The sequence below is a fragment of the Drosophila sulfurigaster genome, chromosome 3, assembly GCF_023558435.1.
Source record: "Drosophila sulfurigaster albostrigata strain 15112-1811.04 chromosome 3, ASM2355843v2, whole genome shotgun sequence".
Lineage (NCBI taxonomy): Eukaryota > Metazoa > Arthropoda > Insecta > Diptera > Drosophilidae > Drosophila > Drosophila sulfurigaster.
In genome coordinates this window covers 12,222,843-12,236,675 of record NC_084883.1, presented here as the reverse complement: position 1 = coordinate 12,236,675, position 13,833 = coordinate 12,222,843, and the positions used below count along the sequence as shown (strand labels likewise).

Here is a 13,833-nt window from a genome sequence, read left to right as displayed (position 1 = left end):
ATTGCTTGTCCCCATGAACATTATGGCTGTTAGTAACAAAAGGCTTACGAAAATGTTTTGGGCCATGACCGTGGCCATGGCCAATGCATGCGGGTAAAATATTTGTGTCTCTTGCTTTTATTGCAGCCCATGCTGCTGCTGCTGCTGCTGTTGTTACTGCCACTGATTATTTGGGGTACACAAAAATGGAGTTAATTATCTTGTCGCATAATTACAAAAGTTAAAACGACTGAACCGAGGCTGCGTTCGTTCGTTGGTCACTTTGTCCCAGTGTCCGGCGTCTGGCATCCGGCGCCTGGTTGTTATAAGGGGAGGGTGAGGAAGGAGATCTGTTGTAAAAGTCGAAGCAATTTCACGCTCTGTCACAAATGCGAGAGAAACGAACGTATTTCAATTTTCTTAATTTCAGTTAATAACTCAACAAATACGCTGGAAGGCAAATAACTTATAAATGCAAATATTGATAGATACTTTGAGCGTGCCAAGGCATCAGACAAGCTAATGCTGTTTCTCGACTATGTTGATGATGATGATGATTACAAAACGCATAATGATAATGAAGAATGTGATTACAAGAATGAGGGCGAAAACGACGACGAGGTCGACGACGACGACGACGATGAGAAATATCATGCAGAGTTTGCAGTGAAACATGAAAAGCATTTGCTCAACCAAGGGGGAGGGACGGAGAGGGCGACGAAGATTGAAGTCGTATACTTCGCCTCGCACTCTTGGGTTATGCCAAAGACAAACATTCAGATGGGCCACAAGGGGCCACCAAGGGGCGATTCAGTAGCATGTTTGAGCGAGGGCGTGGCAGCATTGCCCCAAGCATAATGACAATTACAGTTACCGCGTACGGCGGCGGCAGGCAAAGAACTTTTTACTGCTTCGCCTCTGCATCAAGTTGGCAAATAAATCCGTTCAAAATGCTTAAGCGCCATATCAAACGACTCGTTCGCTCAATGAGACACAAACAAACAACTACAGCAGCAGCAGCAGCAATGGCAGCAGCAGCAACAACAACAACAACCGCACCACAAATATTAAGCTCCTTTGGTGAGGATACCCTCAAGGGTCGGCTGTTAGACCGAGAAATTGAAAGGGGTAAAAAAGCCAAACATGACCTCGAGCAATGCACGCAGCAAACTCAACTCAGCGCCCATCCATCGGAGCTTCCTTTCCTAACCCATGACTCTGGATCTTCCCTTACTGCTATTTTGCCCTTCTGATGGTTACAACGACCTGGCCTCATGGACCATGAAAATAAAACCGTGGCAAAACAAATAGAAATAAGGGAATACACATACACATAAAAGAATAGAAGTGGGAATGCGTTGACCAATCATTGTAAGTTCTTTGATACTGTTTACTATGCATCGTTCATAAAGTATTCCAACTATTGATGTATTCCAACTAATATCCACATACGTAGTATTGTCATACAAACAATAGGTTTTACTTATTATGAACAAATTTATAGATTACAAACTATAAACGATTCTTAATAAATATTGAAATATTGATCGAATAAGTATGTATATAATACAATCAATATTTAAACAATTTCAAATAAATTGTTTAACATACTGCAAAAGTGTCGTTTTAGAAACATGTATCCAAACATGAGTTTGAAGATTTCTGAACCTTAAAAAAAATAATTTAAGAAATAAGAACTCCGAATCAAAAAATTCTTGAATTCTTGATCAGACTAGTCCGTCTGACTAACACCTAGATCTCATACACATAAAGATAAGATAATAAGATCAAGAACAAAATTTTGAATGAACAGAATATGATGTCAAAATTAAACTAAGAAGGTTTATTCTTAAAGCAAGATAATTCTTCTAGATTACCCCATCTGGAAATTCAAGATTTTAATCTTTTTTCAAGAATAGAAAAATCTCAAACGTTCTGAAATTTTGAGCTAACATTAACAATACTTAAAATTAAGTTGTAATTTTAAAAGAGGGAACTACAACATTCGCATCACTCCTCTCTCCGCCCACGCATATCGATAAAAGCTAATGTCAAACGTAATTGTAAGGCTTGAGTCACGAGAGAATTGTGATCAGAGGAATGATAACTCTTACATATTTTATGAAAATTGTAATTTTGTTTAAGGCTCAAATCTATTACAAACTTTCAACCTATGGGAAGCTGATACTAAATAAATCAGGATAATTATGTTAACTGGCGTTTTAATGCGATAGTTACGTGATAACCATCAGAGACACAGGAATGAAGAGAAGAGAAGATTAACTTATTTCTACGGGTAGGAATTCGAAGAACTAAAGTTGCCTGCAAACGTAGACTTGGAGGATCTTAGACTATTTTCTGACTGCTGCTGAATATGCCCAGTGAAACTGCCAAAAATATTCAGTACGTGCTCAGGATCGCCTTCAAACACCAAGGGAATTGATCTCTGGGTTATTTGATCGAGCCTCCTGAATAAGTTAACCTTCACTGTAAGTAAAAAGTAAGTAAGTCAATCTTATAACACATTAATTTTTAAACCTTGATATTCTCAGGTTCTAAATAATATTATATGTGGAAACTAACACCAAAAATTACCATAACTCCATTTATGCCCATGTACTAGGAAATCATATCATAACCTTAATGGAAAAATAAAAATAAAAATGAAAATCCATGAAAATCATGACAATTGCAGTCGCTTCCTGTTGTTTCAGATGTTGTTGTCCAGTCCAGGCTGTGGCCGCACACATAAATCGAGTGGCATTTTTGATTTTGATACCGCGGCTAATGAAATTTATCGCCTGTAATGGTTTATTGTGTGCGACGATTGTGGAAATCGTTTTTTGTCTGCTCAGCTGAAGAAGCCAAAAAAATTGCCGAATGCCTAGCCATTCACTAGGAATGCAAATTCTGTTTTTTTTTAGTGCTACGCTATGTAGTAAACGGGAGGAAGGTTGCGTGTGGTCTGTCGGTTATGTAAATTATAGTGAGTTGCTATTGAAAGCCGCGTTGCAATAAATAAAATATCGAGACTGCCGCGCGGGTCGAGCAATTTTTGTAATTTAATGCGGTCGAAGAGTCAAATAGCAAACTCTTTTAACCGGCCTTACGCAATAGTTAACTTGGGCATATTTCAATGGATTACTTTAAATTGGGGCTTACTCGAATCGATTTTATTATCCACCATAAATTCATAAGAGAATATCCTACATATTCCCAAAATAAAATAATATAGATACACACATATTATACATACATTCAAATATTGTACTTTCTCCATTCTTCGTTTGTCCATGACAAACAACCAAAACTTCCATCAAAACTTCACTTCCTTATTATATAAGAAAATAAAATCTGCATCGTTTTTATAACAAAGTGTAATAATGCTAATTGAAATTCTATGCTCCTGCTAGAATATACTTCTGATTTTATTAGTTTTATATGCAACGGGATTGCAATTTTCCTCGAACAATGACAGCTTTTTTAAAAGTAGTTTTCAGAATACGTTGATGACGAAATACAAATTGACATTGCACCAGAAAAAAGGCAACAATATAAAAATCAAGTAACAACTTTTTTTTTTGCCTTGTATGAAAACTATAAACAAAATTTTATACAAATAAAATCAAATTAATGGTAAATGAATTTACTGAATATACATAATGTCCTACATGAGCATATGTTAAAATATCAATGTAAGATATTTTTCGACATATTAAGTATCTAAAATTGTTCGTACCTGTCTGTTTTGTAACTGCTGACATCTCAGTGCTTTTTTAGATAAACTTTCAGACAGATGCCGATCAAGAATAAATGTAAATACCTTATAGGGTCGGTGATGACTCCTTCTTTCTGTTACATACATTTCATTAAGTCACAAATTACAAATAAGAACTAGATGCATTTAAGTAGTCAGCATTTTATAATATTAATAAAATTGAACATCTTCTTGAGATAAAATATTTTATATTATACCACTATATTAATAGTATCTGCGATAACATCACAAAAGTCAACTGCATTCTTTTCTGTACTATTCTTTTTTTTACAGCTAATTCTTACATTCAAATTGCAAATGGAATATATAGCTGGACAATGCATGCTACTGTTTTCAATAATTCAAATCCTGCATTTATGTAACTTTTTAACTTTAATAACTATTTTTATCCATGTTCCATCTAGTCCACAGTCCAACACACGTCCAAGAACATCTTTGTTTTACTTAAAATAGATGAAAAAGAACAATATTTAATGAAAGGAAAGGTAAGACAAGGCAAGGAGAGACGCACAATAATATATATGTACTTGTCTGTCGTCTGTATGCCAAAGACTTATAAGCTCTTTTCTTGCCGCACACTTCACATTCAAATTACTGCACATTATGAGTATAATATTCTTGAGGTCTTAGCACGACGACACACATCCTTGTACTTACGACGAGCCCAGAACTTTTCTGTCATGACACGTTCGATGGGTTAGCGTAGCGTTCACGGATACGTTGACACATTATATAGGAGGATAGCGTTGACTTGACAGTTGATTAAGAAGACATCATTTTCGAATTTAAATACGAGTACGAAGATTTTAAGGTGTGTCTAAAGTAACAGTGGCTGATAAAAGTAAACAATTAATGAAAAACAAATTAATGTTAATTATTATTATTAAAATGATTCTGTAAAAAGCATACAGTATATTCTTTTTTTTTAAAGTAAAATACAACTTTTGACTCTAGAATGTGTATAAATTGTAGAGTTTGTATAACTACATATGTACGTATGCATGTACTTTATATATTCCATTGTTTATATTTGTTGCCGCTGTTCGTTAAACTAGAAAACTAAGAATCTCAGCGTGAACACCACGTAGCATAACTTTCGCGCACAACTGTACTTTTACACACAATTTCAAGTTATAATCAGGGCTCATTACTATACAAGACACGTTTTCAGATTTCGCGTGATTATGCCGACCGGCTCAGTCCAGGCAGCAAAGGATCTTAGTTCTAGCTCTTGAAAAGGCCTCTTACCAACCAAAGAGGAGGCGTGAGGACAGAGGGGGTGAGAGGACGTGGCGCGCACACACAAAAACACAAAGTCAAAAAATTAAACTTGAAAATAACTTATAAGATACATTCTGTGTATCTTGCAGATTTAGTCAGAAAGAGTAGGTTACTGAAGATTCCCTCTACATAGCTACTATTCAGGCCCATGCCAAATGCTTAATGTTGTCATTTACAAGGCGCAGTTTAGCTGGTTTTAGCTTGTTCGCAAGGTTCTCGCTGAGACTAGGGTTGAGCTGGTTGCTGCGGTGCTCGGGGGATGGGGGATGGGAGAAGTAAAAAGTTTGCGCCTTGGCGAAAAATATGCAAATTATAATGAAAAACTTGACACTTTGCATGCAAGAGAACAATGCGGAGGCGCAAAGTGGAGCGAGGGCAGCTCGCAAGTTAGGGCCATGCCTGATGGAAATCTGCGGCAGCGATTCACCCAGCCAAATGAAGCGTTCGCACTGCTTGCGCATTTTAATTAAGCAACCAGCCAAAATTCTCATTCGCACAAAACTTGGAATTGCCATTGATTTACCCGGTAGCCAAAGATTGTAAGGGTCTAATTATTATGTTCGTTATACTAGTGTATTAGTACATTAGTATATTGGTATTTTAGTATATTGGTATATTAGTACATTAGTATATTAGTATATCAGTAGTAGCCAAAACGTGCAAGGGTCTATTTATTATGTTCTTTATATTAGTATATTAGTATATTAGTATATTAGTATATTAGTATATTAGTATATTAGTATATTAGTATATTAGTATATTAGTATATTAGTATATTAGTATATTAGTATATTAGTATATTAGTATATTAGTATATTAGTATATTAGTATATTGGTATATTAGTACATTAGTATATTAGTGTATTAGTATAGTGGCATATTGGTATATTAATATATAAGGATATTAGTATATTTATAAGTTAGTATAATAGTATATTTACATATTAGTACATTTTTATATTATTATTTACTTTTATAAGAATTCAAAGATTTATAGCCAACCACTTTGAAAGTTAAGAGCTACATTTTCATAGCCACATAGCCTAAGAAAAATAGATGTTATTTAAGAAAACATTTTGCAAGTTTAACTCTATTACAATTAGAATAAATTACAAGTATTCCACAGTCAAGACTACCCCACTTCATCTCCGTTATTTGTTTGTGTTATTATCTTTATCATTATCGCTGTCACTGCGATACCACACAGCAAACTCAAATGCCAGGACAAAACTGAACTAGTGAAAACTGAAAAAGGCAAAAGGAATGAAAAGTTTACAATGTTAAGCCCCAAAAATTCCGCAATATTTGCATAAAGCACCTACATATATGTAGTTAAAACTCCAGCAAAAGCTAAATGTTAGCGAACATTTTGAAACTTTTGGGACGAACAATGTAAGATTTATTATAACAGCATGTGTAGATAAGGTAGATAAGTCCCCTTTATGTTGATAGTTCAAGTGTTAAGTCAAAATTTAATCTAAGGATTAATTCAGATATATTTCTGATAATAGAGCGCTTACCATTGTTCAATTCTGTTGTTCAATTGTTATTCTATTCTCGTAACACACAGTTGTTCTCTCTTTAAATGGAATATGACTTTTTGAGTTTGCATCCGAATGGAACCAACAAATAATTTCACAAAACTTTCAACAGTTTTCTACCCATAACCGCTCGCTACACAATTTTACAAGTTATAGTGGAAAATTACTTCAATGAGAGGACTTCCGCAACTGTACGAGCGTAACCTTTTTTTGACACAACTGTTCTGAGGTCAGCTTTGGGGTACGGGTCTGAAGTTCAGACTCCCAACCAAAACAAAAGCAATTAGATGACATTGGCGTCGTTACCATTTGTTTTGCTCTGACTCAGATTCAGATTCAGATTGTGCGGGCGCCTCTTGTCGCACATACAAAGATAAATTTAAAAGTTTACCAACGCGATTTTCTTTTGCCCAAACTATTCATTTACAAGTCACAGAGGTGTCGACACCATTGTTATAGAGACAATCGAAAGTGTATCGAGGCAGCCCCCAATGTGTGGGGGGTATTCAAAGGCACTCAAGAGAACCTATATTCTATAGTGTCATCTTCAAGCTGCCGACATTTCCTGCTTATTTAATATGGGCTGTGATAGTCATATGTACATATGTACAATAATATAATTAGTGAAAATTTGATTGCGATTATCAAAAATCAAAATTATCAAAAGTTTTTAAAATTATAATTTAATATAACAAAGCCAGCTCCAGCAGTCGGGTCTAAATAGTTTTGGTATTGTTTTGGTTTTGGTTTTGTATTTTTAAGCAAGTAGTATACGGATATACCAAATAAAGTCTTCGGTATATTGTATTATATTTTGGTATATTGATTATGTATATTTTGAGGATAATACTACAATCGTCGTTGTTTCCTCTTATTGAAAATCGGTATCTTAAAATCGAGTACACTCGACTTTCTTGTTATTTATTATTCTTGTAAGTTGAGAATTTATATTATAATAATTTATAAAGACAAAACACACAATAATTGTGAAATACTACATGATTAGTGTATATTTATATGCCCACAAACATTTTAGTGTTTGTATAACGCATTTTAATGTTAATAAATTGTGCCTCCAAATGAAATTATGATTGTTAAATACACCTGCACATTAAATTAGAACAAACAGCTTCTTAGATGATTCATTTAATTTGGCAGGTATAATAAAGTCGAACACTCTCAACTGTAGCAATAACCATTTTCATCATTATTGATTTTAGTTTTTACAACTTTGATTTCTAGTTGGGAAGAAATGAATTCGAGTATGAGGAATTTAGCGCATGGACAATTGAACATTTAGCTAAGCAACCAATAAGTGGGACAGCAACTTCATCTTCAATTACTCGTGCCTAAGAAAACAACAATGCTTGTGAATTTGGAGTAGGAATAAGTTTATTAACGAGAGTAGTTTGACTTCTAGTGCACTCATAACTAAGTTCTTTTGTTTTAATAAGGTAATAGGACTTAACTTAGCAACAATTCGACTCTATGTTATAAATCAAAATTCTTTCGGTTGTATCAAAATTATTACAGATAAAATTTTTTTTTTTTCAAAATGATGGCACGGGATATGAGAGGCTTGATTGGCAAGCTTGTGGTACAATTCAAGGATCGCCAGTCAATAGGAACAGGAGCAACTCGGCAATATTCAACGAAAAAGCCACAAAAGACTTGTCCATGTCCAATTGGAGGTAAACCAACTCATAGCCATGATCCTCCCGCCTGCTATGAGCCAGAACGTTTGGAAACGAACGCGTTTAAAATTCCACCTTTCATTAAGCCGAAAATATTTAGACCCATTGATAAGAAGGAAATATTGGGCCCGAATGCTGGGAAGTGTGAATGCTACAAGAATCCCGAATATTTCTCGTATCATCGTTACTCGGTTTTTGATCTGAAAATTGCAACAAACGCTGTGAAAGCGTGTATTAAATGCTGTGAATAAAATGCCATATTATTGACACACTTAAGTATCAGTAAGTCCCTCGTATTATGACACTAATCGTATTAGATGGTCGTTAGTTAGGTGTTCTCAGGATACGCTGCTAGTTCTGCCTCTGCCGCTGCCGCTGCCTCTGTCGCTGTCGCTGCTATCGACATCAAATGCGATTTCCGCACAATGAGCCATTTGGCTCTCGCTTCGCTCTCCCCCTCATCCTCTCCCTCCACCCGCATCGACTCTTCTCGTTTCCGGCTTACGTGCACCATTTTTCGTCCAGGTGACATAATGACCCCACTTTGGACGTGCAGTGCTGACACGTAATTAGGGAGACTCGGTAGAAAGGTGAGGTAGGAGGGGACGCGCTTTTCGTCCTGGCAACTTTGTAATTTAGCAAATCGGTTTAGCTGGCGCCAAAGAATAGCACAGCCTCCTAAAAACACAGGCCATGCGACGCCAGACCAGATGGATTTATTAAATTTACAAACATTAGCTCCTTACACTTCAAAGTGGCAGTTACATGGCTAAATATGATACAAGCATTTAGGTGTCTGGAAGAAATAAAAAGCAGAGACCATAATTATTACAAGATTTATTTTATAAATCACAAAATAATGGAACGGAATTATATGCATTTTTATGGTTATCTTCATTAACAATGATTAATTTTAAATTATAATTTTAAATAAAAAATAAAAAGAAATCGTAAATAATGGCTATGTATGTTCTTTTTAAAAAAGAAAAAAATTAATATTTTATATTTTATTCTTACCAAAATAAGAAACTTTTATATCCGTTAAAAGTTAAAAGGTCTATTAAATTTGTCAGAATGTATGTAGGTCTGACCATCCGAACACTCACCTACATAGATCTCAGAGAATAGAGATATAATTTTTTTTAAAACAGCACTTGTTATTGTATAAAAATCTATAAAAATCGAATAAGAAGTGTAATTTTGAAGCTAGAGGCAAATTTTTATTATTCCTGAAAATTTCCTTGCGATCAAATAAAAACTGTACAAGTTTTTTAAGAAAAAATGCTGTAAAGGCAAAAATCCCTATTTTCTATGGGCTTTAGTTGATTTGGCTGACAATTTGTTCTAAAATTTAGAATGTATTACTAAATTAATATACCAAATATAGCCTTTGGTATATTTTTACTAATTTTGCGGCACTATTAATTAGGTATATTTAAAAATTAATACTGCACTGTTTTGCTTTTACTCACAATTGGTAGTGAGTATCTCATAGTCATAACACAATCGAATGTAGCTTTCTTACTTGTTATTAACATTTGTATCTTTAATATTTTTTAATAGAAATATTATAATCACTTTTTTGTTTAAAGACAATGACAACGAATATTAGACTCCTGAGCCAATCTGCAAAGTTATTGGATGCTTTTAGTGGCATCTTCACTCCCAAATTCTCTATTACTGCTAACGATTTTAATCGTATGCTAATTTTATGCATGCCTCCGCACTATCCCTAAATGGAATAAACTTCTTTGTTTGCCAACTAGCTGTTAGTTATTGTTAACTACTTTTTCTTCTGCCCTGGGTTTGACTTGCGATAAACAAAAATCCCTTTTACCCACTTCAATACGAGTATACCAATACAACTCCTAACTCTGGTCGTGATATTTGCATTTTAGTGACATAATTTGTGGTAAGTGCGTACTGTATTCGCAAATGAATGGAACCCATAGCAAACATGAGCAAAAAACATTTGCATAATTAATGAGTTGAATGGAATTCTGTTAGCTCTGTATACGAAATCCTTAAGAGGCATCACATCGGGATTAGTCGTGTTAGTCACAAGCCATATATTGTATATTGCTATCATAAGGGATTATGTCTAAGCTATGCTTTCGAAGCTTAAGTAGATTCTCACCTTACCATTTTGTATTTCTTCAAGTCACTGAAAAGTATTACTAAAAATGTTCAGTCATTACTTAAAGCAAGCGCTATATTAAATTCTAAAGATTGGAGCGTGGTTTATAATACATTTCATGCATCGATTGTTTCGGGATTGTGATGGAGCACAACTTGCTTTGTGCTAACGCGAAATACCTGACTAACGATAATTTCCGTAAGTATGTTTGTTGTTTTCTTCATTTTTTATTTTGACTTTGCCAAGGATTAATGACCATTCATGTCAATAAAAATGATCAATCATTTTAATGGAATCGAAGCTGTGCCACATATAAAATGCCTCACTTCTGATAATGAACGAACGATGCTTTTGACTAGGGTGAGTGTGATAAGGTAGCTTGATGGATGTGTGCGAATAGAACAAGAACGAGAACGAGAACGTAAACGAGAACGTGAACGAGAATGTTACCCCAAGCGATTTCAATGCTCCAACTCATTGGCAATAATTTAGAAGCTAGTATTAAAGCACGTAGTTGGTCGACAGCTGCTGTGAAAGTTTTCCACAGAAGAAGAACAACAACAATTACATTTCCAAATAAGTTTTAATTGTTTTGAACAATTAAAAATGTAATTCAAAAAATATTTACGTAAAGAGGGAGATGAGGGAACAATTTTATTTTTATTCAATTTCGGCAACTGTTTGACTACGTGAGTGTGTACATGTGAGTGTGCGTGTGAGTGTGAGACAACTCCCTGTTAGTATGTGAGAGTCTGTTGAGTGTATTTTGGCTGTCCAAATGCCGCTCCTGCTAAACAAATTAAATTAGACAACTTTTATTCATTCGTTTGACATTTTTATTTGTTTTCAAACTCATTTCGTGCAAGGCTACGACGAGCGGACAACTCGCAACAACCGGACAATTAACAACAAATACAATTTGCAGACTTTAGTTAAAAAATATTGCAACTGCTGTTATTTAATTGTTTGCCAGCCAACTCTTAACTACGAATATTCCTCGGATCTCCTTCATTTCATCGCTTCTGCTTTCTATCTTTGAATATTTAATGAAATAACATTTGCATAAGAGGGAGCCCCTTATCCTGCTGCGTCTCTCTTCAATTCTATACGTTTAACTTTTTCCAAAACTCAATTTCAATATCATAATGAGAAGATGCTTATCATTCATTCACCATTATTAAAAGCCAAATAGACGAATGCCTATTTTTAATTACAATAAATTTATTTTCTTTTTCATTTTGCAAAAACACAATAAAGTGTTGATAAAGTAAAAATGTTGCTAAATTAAGAATCAAATTTGTTTTTACCCGCTACCCATAGGGTAGAAGGGTATTATAACTCTGTCCTCCAGGAAGTGTAACATACGTAGCAGGCAGAAGAAGGCCTATCTAACCCCATAAAGTACATATATAAATTATTGATCAGCGTCAACACCCGAAACGATATAGCCATGTCCGTCTGTCCGTATATCTAACTGTCTGTCTGTAGTCGCAATTTTTCGTACATACAAAAATTTCTGTAGTTTTTATATTCCTGAATTTGATTACGATCAGACAGAAATTGTATAAGTTATTTAAGAAATACTTTTGTAGTTATTTAACTTAACAATTTGGTATATTTTCCACTCTGTGATATATTTAGAATGGATCCTTTGGTATATTTTCAGTATTTTTGCGATATATTATTTTGATATATTATATATCAAAATTAAAATCGCACTACTTTGGGTTTATTCACGCTGTCGAGCACACTCGACTGTAACTTTCTTACTTTTTTTTGGTTTTCAAATGTGGGCAAACTGTAAAAGTTATTTTCTTTCTACCAAATTATATTACTTTAAAGATTTTTTGTAAACCTAAATTATATTTTGTGTTATATTCAAAGAGATTATTTTATTTAGCTATAACATATTAAGTGGAAAAACAAATTGTTCTTCAATGCCGACCCTTGAGATAAGTTTAGTCCTTGAAATTTCTACACAGGAAATATGATCTGCAAGATTTTCGAATAAATATAAGTAAAGGGTACGAGTAATATGTTATGTTAACTTTTAAAACTTAAATAGAAGCATAAAGAATTTTTCGATTGATTGCCACACAAACAAAATCACAGAAAATCTTAAGCTTGTGTATTCAGAGACTAAAAACTACTAAAGAAATAGTAAAACGAAAATCATTTGCACCACAGTAAAAAAAATATACAGCAAAAATGATGTTGCCCTCTGAAAAAATGAAAAACTGAGTGAGTAATCATATCTAAAAATGATAAGGAGATCGATTGTCGAACGTTTGCAATGCGTTTCAAGATATCAGTTCGTCTCCGGCAGTGGCAAAAGCAGTGCAAGTTTTAAAATAATTAATATCTTCGATTATTGATTACCAATTAAGAAAATAGCATATCGAAAATGCCACAGCAATCATTTAAATTAATGCTAATGTTATTATTAATACTTTTTAGTACCCTGGATGTATTTTCTGAGTGTTGGTGAAGTGTAACGAGTGAAATCTAAAGAATATAACTAATATAACTAATTTTTTGCTTTTTAATAGTGCCACAATGTTTTCATTTCACTTGGATCGGGCCGTATGAGAACAAATCGAATCTGCCAAAAGAAAACTGCGACTCAAGAGTCGGAGACTTTAATGGAATACCTTGTGAAATGCCACTGGTAGCAACTAGTGAGTATCACTATAAAATATGCATGTCGTATAAAGCAAACCTTGTATCTCTTAGCAAACGATACGGTGCCCGATGTGAAAGCGCTTTGGCAAAATAGTACCCTGAATCGAGAGCATTATCTGTGTCAAATGTCACCCGGCTACTCTTGCGTTAAATACTCCTACATATTCAAAGGCGGCAGTAAGTTCAGTCTGCGCTTTAAATAGAAGATGCCAACTCTGATAAATTTCTGTTTACTTTTTGAATGTAGTCCAAAACATAACTTACATGTGCGCCAAGGTGAACAGCACCAATGGTTGCTTCCGTCAAAGACATTCAACGGGCATGCAGGTGGAAGCCTGCGTCTGCACCTCCAAGGTGGGTCTCATACCCTGCAACGTTGGCTCAACAAAAACAACAACGACAAGGAACCACATTTTAGGCTTGGCTCTCGCTTTTTACGGTGTTTTCAACATGTTTATTATTGTCAAATAAAAATGAAAATATTGTTGTTTTTTGTTCTTTTTTGATCAATGTCTAGAAAGGGAAACAGGGACAGGAAGGTGTTGGCGAATGCAATTGCAATTTGTTTAGTTAACGTCAACAAAGAGTCATGTAGCTGAGTTTTTACATTGAAGTCTATATCTATATATTTCCTCTTTTGTTGTGTTCCACTACGTCGTCCAACTTTTGGCTGAGTAATATGACATTTCCGCGCTTTTGATTTTGACAAGTTTGTGCGAATTTATGGCAATACTTTTTTAT

At 34.5% G+C, this 13,833-nt stretch overlaps 2 protein-coding genes across 4 annotated transcripts; both read left to right on the top strand.

The window, feature by feature from the left end:
• Positions 1 to 8,041: 8,041 nt before the first annotated feature.
• LOC133844717 (uncharacterized) lies at positions 8,042 to 8,549 on the top strand. Its single transcript, XM_062278820.1, has one exon. The coding sequence runs from the start codon at positions 8,135 to 8,137 to the stop codon at positions 8,522 to 8,524; it is 390 nt and encodes a 129-aa protein (XP_062134804.1). The 5' UTR covers positions 8,042 to 8,134; the 3' UTR covers positions 8,525 to 8,549.
• Positions 8,550 to 12,716: 4,167 nt separating this feature from the next.
• On the top strand, positions 12,717 to 13,579 carry LOC133843402 (uncharacterized). Of its 3 annotated transcripts, none has more exons than XM_062276921.1 (4): positions 12,722 to 12,890; positions 12,960 to 13,088; positions 13,144 to 13,269; positions 13,340 to 13,579. In XM_062276921.1, the coding sequence occupies exons 1-4, from the start codon at positions 12,815 to 12,817 to the stop codon at positions 13,561 to 13,563; spliced, it is 555 nt and encodes a 184-aa protein (XP_062132905.1). In that variant the 5' UTR covers positions 12,722 to 12,814; the 3' UTR covers positions 13,564 to 13,579. The 3 variants fall into 3 exon arrangements, with proteins under 3 accessions (XP_062132907.1, XP_062132905.1, XP_062132906.1); XM_062276922.1 differs by having other exon boundaries at positions 12,785 to 12,894; XM_062276923.1 differs by lacking the exon at positions 13,144 to 13,269 and having other exon boundaries at positions 12,717 to 12,890.
• The last annotated feature ends 254 nt before the right edge of the window (positions 13,580 to 13,833 follow it).